Source organism: Pygocentrus nattereri, chromosome 23 (genome assembly GCF_015220715.1).
Source record: "Pygocentrus nattereri isolate fPygNat1 chromosome 23, fPygNat1.pri, whole genome shotgun sequence".
Taxonomy (NCBI): domain Eukaryota; kingdom Metazoa; phylum Chordata; class Actinopteri; order Characiformes; family Serrasalmidae; genus Pygocentrus; species Pygocentrus nattereri.
Genome location: NC_051233.1, coordinates 1065001 through 1081736, shown reverse-complemented (window position 1 = coordinate 1081736; position 16736 = coordinate 1065001). Strand labels below are relative to the sequence as shown.

The window sequence follows — 16736 nt, the reverse complement described above, 5'->3', positions numbered from 1 at the left end:
CAATGAAAGGCGCTGTCAGTGAAACTGAAGGCTTGTGTTTAACTAAACAGCAGGAGATTCTTCTTTCTGTCTTTTCTTTGTTTTTCTGTTCCTGTTTTAATTTACTCTTTTTATCCAGTCAGTTTCATATCTGCGTAAAACAAAACGCCAAACCACTTTTTACTTTCACACGCCTGAGTGCGTTTTAATGATACAGAACCCTCTAGTGACGGGGTGAGGAGCTCCCTGTAGTAGAGCCGCTACTCCTTCACTCTGAGAGGAGCCAGGTGAGGTGGTTCAGGCATCTGATCGGGATGCCCCCCATGACGCCTCCCTGGCCGCTTCCTATTTCCCCCGTTATATTAAAACAGGACTGCTGAACAGCAGAGGGCGCCCATGAGCGAGTCCTCAATGAATGGGAGTGAACGGAGCTCAACGACTAAAAACGAAGAGTTAAAATAGTTTCTAATCGCCGAGAACTTTCCTTTGATTTCAGACAGCAGGAGGCGGAGTTTCACTAAAACAGCAGATAAATCTCACCTGTGTGTTTCCTTTATTCTACAGTAAACGGGCAGCAGGAGACGGGCTTTGTGTGATGATTGATGGGCGAGCAGAGTAGCTCATTGGCTCTTGGCGCTCACTGACATCATGAACGAACACGAGGCGCCGTCTTAAACTCCTGTAACTCGAGTTTAAAAGCTCTTAAAACATAACAGCGGTGTTAAAATGTTTTTGCTGGTCTGGAAATGAACACACTCTTTTACATTAAAACTGTTTCAGCGTTTATAAACTACGATTTTGCTCAAAAGCCCCATATCAACCCATTCATTTTGGACTTGCTCAGGAGCGCCCTCTAGTGTTTGAGAAAACCGGAAGACATTGCACAGCGGGAATTCTCCCCTGATTATACCTCAGATTTGGCCTGGCAGCAGCTCGGAGTCCCCCAGAATGAGCTGCAGGAAGCCGTCTGGGATTCTCTGCTCTCCCAGCTGCTACCGCGGACCCTACCTGACCCTGACCATAACTTTTTTATCTGTATAAAAAATAAAATGGAATGGATTATAGAAAAAGAAGAGAAGAGAAAAAGAAGGATCTCCTGCCCTTTAGTTATTGAGTAAATGTAAAACGCTGAGCCGCACCAACCGGCACGAAACCTTTCATTTATTTGTTTAAACTTTTACGCTCCCGAGTTTGTTTAAGTGATACAGAACTCGTGCCGCTTCTTGCTGAAATGCAAGCGCACCTCTCCTGCTCCTCCTGCTCTTTCTGGACCCGAGCCAGACGCCGTCTCTCCGCTAACAGACGAGACGCCTCCTCCGCATCTGTCGTCCCGGCAACAGCCTTCCCAGCAGGGGCCGAAGGTGAACGATCTGAGAAATGGCAGAGAGGCGAAAGCAGACGTGATAAAGTGTTATTAAAGTCCAGAGTGGCAGAGAAAACGGACGCGCTGTAACGGAGTGAAGGCTGGAATAGAACAGGCTGGACTGTGCAGACCAGTCGAGAACACCGCAGGATTCAGCCGAGACACGACAAACCCCGTCTTCTGATTTCATAAGAAGACGTTTCACCTGCTCACCTTCATCAGACAGTGAACGCCGGATGAAGCAGCAGACAGGGCTAATTATATCTGACCATTAACAAATTCATGTTTATGGATTAATGTATGGCGGCACGGTGGCGTGTTGAGTAGCGCTGTCACCTCACAGCAAGGAGGGTCTGGGTTTGAGTCCCCGGGCGGGCGGCCACGGGCCTTTCTGTGTGGAGTTTTGCATGTTCTCCCTGTGTCTGCGTCGGGTTCTCCGGTTTCCTCCCACAGTCCAAACACATGCAGTCAGGCTGTTTGGAGATGCTAAATTGCCCCTAGGTGTGAATGTGTCTGTCTGCCCTGCGATGGACTGGCGACCTGTTCAGGGTGTGTCCTGCCTTCCATCCATTGACAGCTGGGAGACTCAGAAGGATAAGCGGCTTAGACGATGTGTGGATTAATGTATGCGTCAGGAACCCGGGTGATGGCCTCTGTGCGAAGTGTTGCTGGTTTTACTCTCGAATATCCAAATTAGTCGGAACACAATTTTTTAAAAACTGAAATTTGTGCACTTTTTATACTTGGTGGGAAAAAAACGGTCTGCTTCTTATTTCAACCTTAAACAAATAAACTCATTTTATTTTAAAAGCAGCACATTTTATATGTATTATATATGTTATATGTACTGTAATAATAGGATATAATAATATTTGGTCATACGTAAGTATAACATCACATATCGCTGGTCTCAGAACAAAACCTTGCATCTCCCTTTTTGTCGTTTTTCAGTTTTCGAGGTGATCTGAAACTGCCTGTTCCTCTTTACCTTGTGTGTAAATTTCAGAGACGGCCCAAAATTACTTGGCAAAAATTCTGGTTCCATTGACTTACATTAAAAGTAAAGTATGTTTGTCCGTCCTGTAAAGTTCTCATTTTCAAGGTTTTTTCCAACAGCAGTGATATAATACAGTTATATATTCACAGCAGTAGAATTATATCATACTTTAAATATACTGCATTAATAATACTAGATGATTTGAGATGATCCACTGACCTGTGCTCTTCTCTGCAGTGACGTTGTTCGTGCTGTTCTTCGGGCTCCGGTTCTCCGCTGTTCCCACGTTTTTCTTTTCATGGTTTTCCGCTCCTGGACTCTTCTGTCCACTGTTTCCCACTTTAACAGCGCTGTTGTGGTTTTCTGATTGTGTACAGCTTCGTTTCTCCAGGGTCCCTGAGCCGGACACTGCTCTAGCCTGGCTCTCCGTTTTCCCCGTGGTGCCTGGGCTCTCAGAGACGGGGCTTTTTTTTGGAGCTTCATCTGCTTTCAGGAGCTTTTTATCTGCGAGATCATGATCTTTAACCTCTTGGCCTTGTGTTCTATTGGTGGTCTTGCTGCCATCACCAACGGGCGTGGCCAGTCTATGTCTCAGAGGGGACAGTGGGTACTGGCGGACAGTTACAGGAGACTGATTACGGCTCCGAGAAGTCAACCTACACAAACACACAAGCCAGTTAAAGCAACAGTAGTGTTTCCTCTACAGTCGTGCAAAAGCTCACCTCCCGGGCAGCTTGGGTCAGATACAGACATTAGGATGTAACAGGCAGACTAAGGTCTGCTTCATAGCTTTTGTTTTTTATTGTGCTATTTACTAGGCAAGACACCACGTCGCTGTTCCTCGATTGGGTCACACTACAAGAACCGTTCATTGTTCCTGATGAGTTACTGTCTCTAAGGGTTGGCATGCGTACAGTTATAGACATTAATGTCAACACCGGCACTCGGGAATCACTCTAAACAGGGGGGCAGTCGTGGGCTGGAGGTTAGGGAACCAGCCCTGTGACCGGAAGGTCACCGGTTCGATCCCTATGACTGAAGTGCCCTTGAGCAAGACACCTAACCCCCAATTGCACCCCGGGTGCCGTGGATAGGGCTGCCCACTGCTCCGGGCAAGTGTGCTCACTGCCTCTCAGTGTGCATGTATGTGGGTGTTTGACTGCACGGATGGGTTAAATGCGGAGGTCGAATTCCTGAACGTTTATCTGCAGTAAAACTGGTCTGTCCACACATTGCAGTAGTGTAGGTGGAACTCTGGGCTGTAGTGTAGGGATATGTGGGCGGTTACTTTGGTGTTGAGGGTGAAGCGGAGCGGCGGATGATGTGAGCTGGAGATTCGGGTCGTCTCACGGGAGATCCTGCAGCCGGAGAACCGAGCCGCCTCTCTCTGCGCAAACTCTCCTTCTGTGAAACACACACACATCCAACTGAGCTGGATCAGTCAGATCGGATTAAATTCAGTTCCATGTGAATTTTAGCTTCTCTCTCCAGGCTCTGCCACAAATGTGCTCATTCATAGCCGCTGTTGTGAGGTTGGTCAAGCTTTACGAAATCCTATTCAATGTAATGAATCGATTACTTATGATTCCGTTTTAGGGCCACTGTTAAAAAAATGTAAAACAGTACAACCCCAGTTCCCAAACGCTGTGTAAAATGTGAATGAATGTAAATAAAAACAGGATGCAATGATTTTCAAATCTCATAGACCCATATTTAATTCATAGTAGAACATATGTACTATGTACTATACTATACTGACAAAAGTATGTACTATATATACTATACTGACAAAAGTATTCGGTCGTCTGGCTTCACACGCATATGAAGTTGAGTGACGTCCCGTTCTTTATCCATAGGGTTTAATATGGTGTTGCCCCACCCTTTGCAGCTATAACAGCTTCAGCTCTTCTAGAAATGCTTTACACAAGAATTTGGAATGTGTTTATGGGAATTTCTGACCGTTCTTCCAGAAGCACATTTGTGAGGTCAGACACTGATGTTGGACGAGATATAAAGTCTGTTCTACGGTTTCTCATTAGGTTCTGTAAAAAGTGTTCATCCTCACAACAGTTGCTATAAAAGAAGACAGAGCACGGATAGGTCAGCTGACCTCTCCTGACCTTTGGGGTGCTGGGAGGGGTGTTGACCCCTCCTCCCAGCTCCTCGGTGTTGCCACGGCGACGGCTGGGCGACCCACGGTACGGTGACCTGTGGGGACTGGAGGGAACTGAACAGAAGGAGACATGAAACACTTTAAGGTCAGAGACTGAACGCTCGTTATTTCAGATTAGTGTGTGTTTCAGGTGCACGAGTGACATTCAGAGGCAGGAAGAGTGAGGTCAGTGTGAGTGAGGTCAGCGAGAATTTAAGCATGCAGGACATTAGACACACATACACACCTCACAATGCAGGTATAACAACACAGAACAGTCACACTCTCTGGATTATTATTATTACTATTTATTCATTTACATTTCTAATCAAAACAACCATTAAGTACAAGCTGTTAATTTTTCGATATTTCTGAGGTGATTAGATGAGATAATCCACTGGCATAAGGAAGCATGAAGTTAAAGTGTCTTTACAGTGGTGGTGATGGGAACCAGGCGTTGCCATGACTACAACACAGATATAGACACTTTATTTACCATCCAGAACCACCAGAGAACCTACACGAGTCTTCTGAGCTTATATGGAATGTTGATGATGGAAAACAGTGGAAAATCTGGAATAATGAGTTTTCTTTGGGGACTATTTTGCCGCACAGCGCCCTGCATGTCTCCCTCCACCATGAATGGAGTTGAAGTTCTCTAAACTCTCATAAAACAGCGTCTCAGTCATCAGGCAGTGAATTCAGAACCAGTTCATGTAGGAACTTTCTGTGAGGAGCTTTTAGAGGGACGTCTGGTTCCCATCACCACCACTGTGAACAACTCTTTACATTATTTACAACTGAAGTATACAGATTATTTTTGGGGTTGAATCCCCTTTAAGGGAGAAGATCAAGCTGCTTCAGATCTGAAAACATCCACAGGTGTTTCTGTCCATCCTTCCACTGTGAGAAGACCACTCAGTGCTGTGGGTCTGAAAGGACGTGTAGCTGATCAAGAAGAACCTCACAGAGAAAAGGAGACGGACACATCAAACAAAGAAGTGGAATGATGGACTGACCACCCCAGAGTCCAGAAATGAATAACTTGTACTTAATGGCTGTTTCATTGAACAGTTCTGTATAGAGCACACATGGGAGATCATTATTACACACAGTATTATTCTTGTGTGTGTGTGTGTGTGTGTGTGTGTGTTACCTGTGCAGCGTGGACAGGACACACACAGGTCAGCGGCGCTGTTAGAGCGGGCGAGTGAGGAGTGAGTGTGTGTGAGGAGGCGATGGAGCGTCAGATTCTCCAGAGAAATCACACCATGCTGGACTAACAGAGGGACGGATGGAGGGAGAGATGGACGATGGAGGGATGAAGGGGGTGGGGATGGTGGGGGAGGATGGAGATAAACATGAAAGAAAAGCCATGAGGACAACAGGATGGAGGGATGAAGGAGGAAAGACGAGTGTGGCCTCTTTTCCCTCAGATGCACTGCAGTGCTTTCTCTTCAGAAAAGTGGCAGAAATAAACAGAAATTCAGTCCATAGATACAAAGCACACGGTGATGATGAGGGTGAAGAAGATGGCCATGAAGAACAGATACAGTAACAGGACAGGCGGTGCAGGTGTGTGTATGTAGATTTTTTTGGTTCATTCGTTTTTCATTTCTTTTTTTAATTCAGTGGTTTTCAGCGTGTAATAAATTAGAGAGTCTATTAAAATTCAACAAAGATCTTTTGACTGAGTGTGATTCAAGGATTCTGCTTACTCATGATTGGTTATGCAGAGCCAGAAAACTCATTACTCCTAGCGTGACCATGAAAGTGGGAGTAGCATAATCACAGAAAAAGGCATAGCGTTACCATGGATACAGATGTAGTGTAACCATGGAATTGGGTGTGGTGCAATAATGGAAATGACTGTAGTGTAACCATGGAAATGAATGTAGCATAAGCAGAGAATCAGATGTAGGTTAACCATGGTAGCATCAATGTGGAAAAGGGTGCTGGGTAACCATGGAAATGGGTGTATTGGAACCATGGATTCGGGTGTAGCGTAACAATGGATATGGGTGTGGCGTAACCATGTAACTGCATGTAGTGTGACCATGGATGCAGGTGTAGCATTACCATGTAAAAAGTTGTATTGTAACCAGGGAAATTGATGTAGCGTAACCATGGATATGTGTGTAGTGTAAAAATGGAAATGACTGTAGCGTAACCATGGAAATGGGTGTAACATAAGCATGTAGGGTAACCATGTTTACGGGTGCGCAACTACCATGGGCAAGGGTGTATTGTAACTGAGGAAATGAGTGTACCGTAACCACTGACACGGCTGTAGCATTACCATGGGAAAGGTTGTAGCGTACCCATGGATGTGTGTGTCATGTAACCATGGAAATAGGTGTAGTGCAATCGTGGGAACAGGAGTAGTGTAACAACAGAAACGGGTGTAGTGTATCCATGGAAATGGGTAAAACGTAACAATGGATCACGTATCCATGATAATGACTCATCATATGACTTGTGCAGGGTAACCATGGAAACTGATGTAGTGTAACAAATGAAATGGGTGTAGCTCATTGATTCCTGTGTCAGTGTAGTTGTCAGTGTCTGTCTAGTTTTACTTTAGATGGATGTCGATGTGGGGACTGTGAGAGCTGGGTGGTGAAAGTAGACCTGCACTATTTACCAATTTCCCACGAACTCTAGACCAGTATGGAAGAGCAGATGTGGGGTGAGGGTTCGTCTCCACCCCTGGAGGCAACGACACTTCTGTGTGTGAATTCTTAAATCTAAATGGATGTTTCTGTTCTGTAAAGCTCATTTTACACCAGACTCAGTAACTGCGCCGCACTGCACCCTTTCAAACAGTCAACAGCTAATCAAGTGCTGTCTAGACAAAAATGAATAAATTATTAAATTATTTCATTTGTAAAGCAGGTTATATTAAAGTGAACCTATTATGCTCATTTCCAGTGTTCATAGTTCTGTTTTAGCTTTACTAGAACAGATTTAGAGCTTCAATGTTCCAAAATCACATTATTTTCCTCAGCCTGAGCATCTCTATTCACCCTCTGTCTGAAACGCTCTGTTAGAGCTCCTGCGTCTTTAAGCCCCGCCTCCCAATGAGCCCACTGTGCTTTGATTGGTCAGCTCACCCACTCTTTTCTGACTTGTCAAGGACCAGGGCGGCTGAAAGTGGTAGCAGCAGCCTGCTACAAGTTCCACCCCTACAGGCGGCCAATCAGGACTGTGTTATGAGATGACATCATCTTGTAACAAAGGAAAAGGGCTGGAATTCCAACGAGGCGTTTCAGGCGGCTGATAAAAGTGGATTCTCTGATAGAGAGTTTCTCCCTCTGGAGGGAACTGTGGGCTTTGTAGCTCTGCAGACTGTTTACATGCACAGAAAGCCACAACACACTGCAGGAAAGAGAAACACTGGAAGAGCAAAATAGGTGCCCTTTAACTTCACTGTACTGACGTATTTATTGCTGAATAAAACAAATGAGAACACCAAAACACTTTTGCCTCCCGTGTGAAATAGCGAATGTGTACTCGCTCGACGCGTCTGGTGTAATATCAGCTTAAGCTGGTTACCAGAAAAGTCCCACACACAAAAACACAAAAACACTCACAAACACATTTAATTACAAATAAAAACAAACTGTGACTTTGCGTATATTGAATATTCAGAAATCCATTGGTGATCTTACCTGATATCACACTCATAACAAACACAACAACCACCACAGACTACACACACAGTACACACACTGACATGCTGTCACACACACACACACACACACACACAAGGCCATGCAGACAGAAACACACTGTCTGTGGGGGGTTTACAGTCTGACAAGTGTGTTTCTCTGTTTTACTGCAGCTCGGGGGGGACACAGAGTCCTCAGACTCCCCAACAGCCCGATCTCCATCTCTACACAAATCACATCAGCTCCTGTACTTCTCCACCAATCACAGCACCTGCTGGAGCTCTTCTACCAATCACAGCACCTGCTGGAGCTCTTCTACCAATCACAGCACCTGCTGGAGCTCTTCTACCAATCACAGCACCTGCTGGAGCTCTTCTACCAATCACAGCACCTGCTGGAGCTCCTCTGCCAAACACAGCACCTGCTGGAGCTCCTCTACCAATCACAACACCTGCTGGAGCTCCTCTACCAATCACAGCACCTGCTGGAGCTCCTCTACCAATCACAGCACCTGCTGGAGCTCTTCTACCAATCACAGCACCTGCTGGAGCTCTTCTACCAATCACAGCACCTGCTGGAGCTCCTCTGCCAAACACAGCACCTGCTGGAGCTCCTCTACCAATCACAACACCTGCTGGAGCTCCTCTACCAATCACAGCACCTGCTGGAGCTCCTCTGCCAAACACAGCACCTGCTGGAGCTCCTCTACCAAACACAGCGCCTGCTGGAGCTCCTCTACCAATCACAGCACCTGCTGGAGCTCCTCTACCAATCACAACACCTGCTGGAGCTCCTCTACCAATCACAGCACCTGCTGGAGCTCCTCTGTCAAACACAGCACCTGCTGGAGCTCCTCTACCAAACACAGCACCTGCTGGAGCTCCTCTACCAATCACAGCACCTGCTGCAGCTCCTCTACCAATCACAACACCTGCTGCAGCTCCTCTACCAATCACAGCACCTGCTGCAGCTCCTCTACCAATCACAACACCTGCTGCAGCTCCTCTACCAATCACAGCACCTGCTGCAGCTCCTCTACCAATCACAACACCTGCTGCAGCTCCTCTACCAATCACAACACCTGCTGCAGCTCCTCTACCAATCACAACACCTGCTGCAGCTCCTCTACCAATCACAACACCTGCTGCAGCTCCTCTACCAATCACAATAGAGATGAAACAACATCAAATATTTTTTTAAAACTATCAGTGCTTATAAAAAAGTTAAAAACTACTCTATAAACTATTTATAACAACTTACATTAAAACTACTCAAATCAGAAACTCTACAGAATCATTCAACTTTACTGAAATTAAACACTACAACTAAATATTACTCAAAGCAGACAAAAATGACTGAAATTATAAACTAAAATGATCAAATCTGCTGAATCATCCAACTTTTTGGAAAATAGTCACTGAAGAAAGTCTGAAATTAAAAAGTTCTTAAAAGCACAGAATCAGAAAACGTTCTGAAAAATAAATGTAAACCCTAAATGTCTAACCCTACCCTCTGGATAAAGAACTGCACTAAGAACAACTCAATCAAAAATGCTGAGGCTGAAAACTCAAGAAGCTGTAGTGAATCAGAAACTCCGCTGAAATCAGAGACTCCACTGGAATCAGAAACTCCGCTGGAATCAGAGACTCCGCTGGAATCAGAGACTCCGCTGGAATCAGAGACTCCGCTGGAATCAGAGACTCCACTGGGATCAGAGACTCCACTGGGATCAGAGACTCCACTGGAATCAGAGACTCCGCTGGAATCAGAGACTCCGCTGGAATCAGAGACTCCATTGGGATCAGAGACTCCGTTGGGATCAGAGACTCCGCTGGAATCAGAGACTCCATTGGGATCAGAGACTCCGTTGGGATCAGAGACTCCGTTGGGATCAGAGACTCCACTGGGATCAGAGACTCCACTGGAATCAGAGACTCCATTGGGATCAGAGACTCCATTGGGATCAGAGACTCCACTGGGATCAGAGACTCCACTGGGATCAGAGACTCCACTGGAATCAGAGACTCCATTGGGATCAGAGACTCCATTGGGATCAGAGACTCCACTGGGATCAGAGACTCCACTGGAATCAGAAACTCCACTGGGATCAGAGACTCCACTGGGATCAGAGACTCCACTGGGATCAGAGACTCCACTGGAATCAGAGACTCCACTGGAATCAGAAACTGAACCGGAATCATAAACTCCGCTGGAATCAGAAACTCCGCTGGAATCAGAGACTCCGCTGGGATCAGAGACTCCGCTGGGATCAGAGACTCCGCTGGAATCAGAGACTCCATTGGGATCAGAGACTCCATTGGGATCAGAGACTCCACTGGGATCAGAGACTCCACTGGGATCAGAGACTCCACTGGAATCAGAGACTCCATTGGGATCAGAGACTCCATTGGGATCAGAGACTCCACTGGGATCAGAAACTCCACTGGGATCAGAGACTCCACTGGGATCAGAGACTCCACTGGGATCAGAGACTCCACTGGAATCAGAGACTCCATTGGGATCAGAGACTCCACTGGGATCAGAGACTCCACTGGAATCAGAGACTCCATTGGGATCAGAGACTCCATTGGGATCAGAGACTCCACTGGGATCAGAAACTCCACTGGGATCAGAGACTCCACTGGGATCAGAGACTCCACTGGGATCAGAGACTCCACTGGAATCAGAAACTGAACCGGAATCATAAACTCCGCTGGAATCAGAAACTCTGCTGGAATCAGAAACTCCGCTGGAATTGTACAGTTCACAGAAATGAAAAACTCTACAGAATCAAAAACCTCTTTTTTTTAATTCCCTCCTAAAGTGCACCAATACACACTTCATCGATGTCTGTTAGTCGATGACGTCATGTGAAGGTTCCTGATGTTGCCACAGCAACACCTGTAAAGCAGGTAAACTCAATCTTGAACGACATCAAAGACACTGTGTAAAGGGGAACTCCTCCAAAATTTCAGAACTCTGTAACTTTACAACGAGACAATTCTTCTGAAATGTAAACAAATGGGTGAATTCCCCTTTACGCGTTTCATGTGGAAGGAGACAGCAGGAGAGGCAGCTGTTGAGGAGCATCGGTACGTCACTGGAGGAACAGTGTGTCAGTCAGAGGGGAGGGGCGGGGCGATTCAGAGGGGGAGGGGTTTAAAGGGTTCATACCGTTGCCTGATTCGCTGGCAGTAGCAGAGGGGGCGGCGAGGTCATGGGGAAGGGCGGAGACAGCAGAGGGGGGAAGGGCATTCTCCCAGTCACCTGGGCAAGGGGGGCGGGGCCAGAGCAGAGAGAGCAGAGCATTATGGACAGGCTGACTCCTCCAGGTGAAGTGTGTGTGACTGAATACATACACACGTCTTAGGGCCACGACACACCAAGCCGCAAGCACAGTGACAGGGAATTCAGAGAGAGCTCGGTCTGAACTCGGTGAAGCGTCTCTGAGGACGTGAGTGAATGATCTACCACCACCACCACATCTGCAGCAGTGTGACGTCGATTCTGAGGCCAGCTGAGGCCGAAACATCGAGCCGGACCTTCTCTCAGAGTCTGTGTGTGACGGTAACACCTAAAGACGTACGACGTGGTGTGAAAAACTCGACGCCTCTGACTTTAAATGATTATTTCAGGCTTTACAGGCGACTCAGCAGCTCAGACTCACCACATTTTAGCCTGTTTATATTCTCCTCACTCAGTAACGGCACTTTAGTAACACTACAGATCCGTAATAAGTGGGTAATGATGTGGGAACATTATCGTAAATACCTGCGAAATTCCCAGTTCTTAATGAATAATAAGTTAGTCATTATAGAGGTAACTATTTAAAAAATGGGAAAGCAATGGCAACAAACTCTTCTCACCTATAAATAAATATTAATCCAATATTTGCAAAATAATTCACTAGAAACTATTACAGTAAAAATAAATAATAAACAAATAATTAGCCTGTTGCTTTTATACGACTATATCTGCTAAATCAACATTTTATCCCAATTATTTTACATCTTCATAGCCTTTTATAATATTCGATTCAATATAAATGACATGAGTAATATTTCGTCTGACTTGGCAGCGACTAGAATATTACTGCGTAACTTTTACATTTGTACAGAATATCACAATTATTTTAATGAATTATTTGATTACTGACTTAACCACTACAATTATTATTTAACTTATTATTTAACTTATTATTTAATAACAACGGGAACATTAGCATGTATTTGTAGGCAAATATAACCAACTATAATTTAACCACATCACTACCAGCGAATCACAGACCTTTGAAGTGCCACCAGTACTTCTTTCGCTTTTAACACAAACCTTCACAGCGCAGCTTTAGGTATGAACATATCTGCCACGGTCTGCTGGTGTTGATGGTGAGCTGGAGGTGTAATCAGGTGGTGGTAGTTCTTCCTCGTGAGGTTGGTGTGTCTGGGCCCTAAAACACACCTCGAGGTATTTTCGTGCACACCTGAGCTCAGAGGCCGCAGGCAATGGGCAAGGATGAGGACTCATACGGACACACTCCCTTTAAAACTCATTCACACACACACACACACACACACACACACACACACACACACACACACTCAGATATACCAGCTCATAATCAATGCCCTAATCAATCAGTCCGCTCAGACTCGGCTGGAGAGAGCGTGCAGAACGCTGACTCACCCTCACACACATACAGTGACACTGCAATATCGATCTTTTAGGGCTGGCCTGAACGGCATTATACAGGCTTTAAATACTCGCTGGAAATACTGAACGAATACTAAACCATTCTAAAATCACCCTTAAAACAATGTCACTTTAGTAATATTTAATATAATTTAATAATAATCAAGAATGTTTGATGCTGCAGTTCAAAATATATGGAGTTTGTGGTAAAAGTGTATTAACAGCCAGACTGAAGCCCGACTGCAGCTCGCTGTGTGTTGCAATGACAGAACCCACAAATGCTGAGTTCACGACTCACTTCTATCGCTTGCTTTTTCTTTTTTTATCAAGTTTTCTTTTATTTGGCCACTTTATCACGGAAAGCTGGGCTAAGCTCAGTCATAGACGGGTTTAGCTCAGTCATAGACGGGTTTAGCTCAGTCATAGACTGGTTTAGCTCAGTCATAGACGGGTTTGGTTCAGTCATAGACGGGTTTAGCTCAGTCATAGACTGGTTTAGCTCAGTCATAGACGGGTTTGGTTCAGTCATAGACGGGTTTAGCTCAGTCATAGATGGGTTTAGCTCAGTCATAGACTGGTTTAGCTCAGTCATAGACGGGTTTAGCTCAGTCATAGACGGGTTTAGCTCAGTCATAGACGGGTTTGGTTCAGTCATAGACGGGTTTAGCTCAGTCATAGACTGGTTTAGCTCAGTCATAGACTGGTTTAGCTCAGTCATAGACGGGTTTGGTTCAGTCATAGACAGGTTTAGCTCAGTCATAGACTGGTTTAGCTCAGTCATAGACGGGTTTAGCTCAGTCATAGACGGGTTTGGTTCAGTCATAGACGGGTTTAGCTCAGTCATAGACTGGTTTAGCTCAGTCATAGACGGGTTTAGCTCAGTCATAGACGGGTTTAGTTCAGTCATAGACGGGTTTAGCTCAGTCATAGACGGGTTTAGTTCAGTCATAGACGGGTTTAGTTCAGTCATAGACTGGTTTAGCTCAGTCATAGACGGGTTTAGCTCAGTCATAGACTGGTTTAGCTCAGTCATAGACGGGTTTAGTTCAGTCATAGACGGGTTTAGTTCAGTCATAGACTGGTTTAGCTCAGTCATAGACTGGTTTAGCTCAGTCATAGACGGGTTTAGTTCAGTCATAGACTGGTTTAGCTCAGTCATAGACGGGTTTAGCTCAGTCATAGACTGGTTTAGCTCAGTCATATACGGGTTTAGTTCAGTCATAGACGGGTTTAGCTCAGTCATAGACGGGTTTAGCTCAGTCATAGACGGGTTTAGCTCAGTCATAGACTGGTTTAGCTCAGTCATAGACGGGTTTAGCTCAGTCATAGACAGGTTTAGCTCAGTCATAGACTGGTTTAGCTCAGTCATAGACGGGTTTAGCTCAGTCATAGACGGGTTTGGTTCAGTCATAGACGGGTTTAGCTCAGTCATAGACTGGTTTAGCTCAGTCATAGACGGGTTTAGCTCAGTCATAGACGGGTTTAGTTCAGTCATAGACGGGTTTAGCTCAGTCATAGACGGGTTTAGTTCAGTCATAGACTGGTTTAGCTCAGTCATAGACGGGTTTAGCTCAGTCATAGACGGGTTTAGCTCAGTCATAGACTGGTTTAGCTCAGTCATAGACGGGTTTAGTTCAGTCATAGACGGGTTTAGCTCAGTCATAGACGGGTTTAGTTCAGTCATAGACGGGTTTAGCTCAGTCATAGACGGGTTTAGTTCAGTCATAGACGGGTTTAGCTCAGTCATAGACGGGTTTAGCTCAGTCATAGACGGGTTTAGCTCAGTCATAGACGGGTTTAGCTCAGTCATAGATGGGTTTAGCTCAGTCATAGACAGGTTTAGCTCAGTCATAGACTGGTTTAGCTCAGTCATAGACGGGTTTAGCTCAGTCATAGACGGGTTTGGTTCAGTCATAGACGGGTTTAGCTCAGTCATAGACTGGTTTAGCTCAGTCATAGACGGGTTTAGCTCAGTCATAGACGGGTTTAGTTCAGTCATAGACGGGTTTAGCTCAGTCATAGACGGGTTTAGTTCAGTCATAGACTGGTTTAGCTCAGTCATAGACGGGTTTAGCTCAGTCATAGACTGGTTTAGCTCAGTCATAGACGGGTTTAGTTCAGTCATAGACTGGTTTAGCTCAGTCATAGACGGGTTTAGCTCAGTCATAGACTGGTTTAGCTCAGTCATAGACGGGTTTAGCTCAGTCATAGATGGGTTTAGCTCAGTCATAGACGGGTTTAGCTCAGCATGGCGGTGTTGAGCTGTCCTTATTTCAACAACAGGAAGCAGCTGCACACAGCACTTCAATATGGCACTGATACAGTGATTACGAGCTTTTTAAGACCTGGTTTCACCGTCGGTGTAAACGTACTCTCCAACCTCCACCCACAAGTGTGTTCTTTAGCTAGTGTGGGGTTGGAACTTTACAAAGCATTGGGAATTAAATCCAATAAATTTAGTTAGGAATTTAGATGCCTTTAATCATGGAAGGATTATATAGATCTACAGGGCTGTTGGGGCAGTTGGCTGTGGCTTATGCTGCCAAACGCTGCCTCTATATGAAAGCACAGGCTGCCAAACCTCTCGGCAGCACTTGGCAAATACTGATCCTCCATTTCTGTCACGATCGCTTTGTTCTTATTCTTCCACGCACTTCTCATCTCCTCAGTCCTTTCATTCGCCTCAATCCTTTCTCCTTTAGCTCTCTCTCTCTCTCTCTCTCTCCCTCACACTCACCCTGTCCTCCGCTGGTTCCCCATGTCCAGCGTTTGTTTCTGTTCTCCAGCTGCAGGCTGCGCTCCAGAGATTTCCTCATCAGGGCCTCCAGACGCTCCTGTGGAAAAACATTCTTTCATTTACTGTCTTCATCAAAAATCCCTTCAATGTCTCTGGATTAGACAAACATACAAGCCAACTGTGCCTCGATGTGCTGCAATCTGCACCCACAATGCACCAATAGCCTGGCTCGTTTTTCACACGAGGCGATATGTGTCCTGTTTCTCCCGTGAGCAGCGTGCGCACACCGACTGCATCTCACATACATCAGCACCACCGGCAGGCTGAGCACACGAGGGAAGAAAGTCCAATAAAACCCAAAGTGGAAAACAAATCTAAGCGTTTTAAGCGAGAATTATGACTAGATTTCCCGCATCCCAGGCTCACACAGCCACACGCCTGACACAGACGCTGACACAGACGGTAGTCCATCTGTTTCTCTGATACTCTGTTACCCTGTTCTTCAGTGGTCAGGACCCCCATGGACCCTCACAGAGCAGGTACTATTTGGGTGGTGGGTCATTCTCAGCACTGCAGTGACACTGACGTGGTGGTGGTGTTTTAGTGTGTGTTGCGCTGGTCAGTGGAACACCTCAGTGTCGCTGCTGGACTGAGAATTGTCCACCAACCAAAAACATCCAGCCAGCAGCGTCCTGTGGGCAGCGTCCTGTGGGCAGCGTCCTGTGATCACTGATGAAGGACTAGAGGATGACCAACACAAACTGTACAGCAGCAGATGAGCTGTCGTCTCTGACTTTACATCTACAAGGTGGACCGAGAAGGTAGGAGTGTCTAATAGAGTGGACAGTGAGTGGACACAGTGTTTAAAAACTCCAGCAGCACTGCTGTGTCTGATCCACTCACACCAGCACAACACACACTAACACACCACCACCACGTCAGTGTCACTGCAGTGCTGAGAATGACCCACCACCCAAATAGTACCTGCTCTGTGAGGGTCCATGGGGGTCCTGACCACTGAAAAACAGGGTAACAGTGTATCAGAGAAACAGATGGACTACAGTCTGTAACTGTAGAACTACAGAGTGGAACTGAACGGTCAGTGGAGCACAGAAACAAGGAGGTGGTCAGAATGTGATGCCTGACCG

General features: G+C 45.8%; 1 protein-coding gene across 4 annotated transcripts in view; it reads right to left on the bottom strand.

Moving 5' to 3' along the window:
* LOC108411994 (MAP7 domain-containing protein 2-like) overlaps positions 1 to 16736 on the bottom strand; it is a 44192-nt gene that overhangs the window by 14501 nt on the left and 12955 nt on the right. For 3 of the 4 annotated variants that reach the window (XR_001856605.2, XM_017683829.2, XM_017683828.2), the window contains exons 6-11: positions 15589 to 15685; positions 11337 to 11429; positions 4460 to 4566; positions 3628 to 3743; positions 2559 to 2995; positions 1223 to 1349 (exon numbers count right to left, since the gene is read on the bottom strand). Coding sequence is in view for 3 of the 4 variants with exons in the window: in XM_017683829.2 (XP_017539318.1) it covers positions 1223 to 1349; positions 2559 to 2995; positions 3628 to 3743; positions 4460 to 4566; positions 11337 to 11429; positions 15589 to 15685 (977 nt within the window). In the remaining variant the exon portion in view is untranslated. The remainder of the gene's footprint in view (positions 1 to 1222; positions 1350 to 2558; positions 2996 to 3627; positions 3744 to 4459; positions 4567 to 11336; positions 11430 to 15588; positions 15686 to 16736) is intronic. The other variant, XM_017683830.2, reaches the window with a different exon arrangement.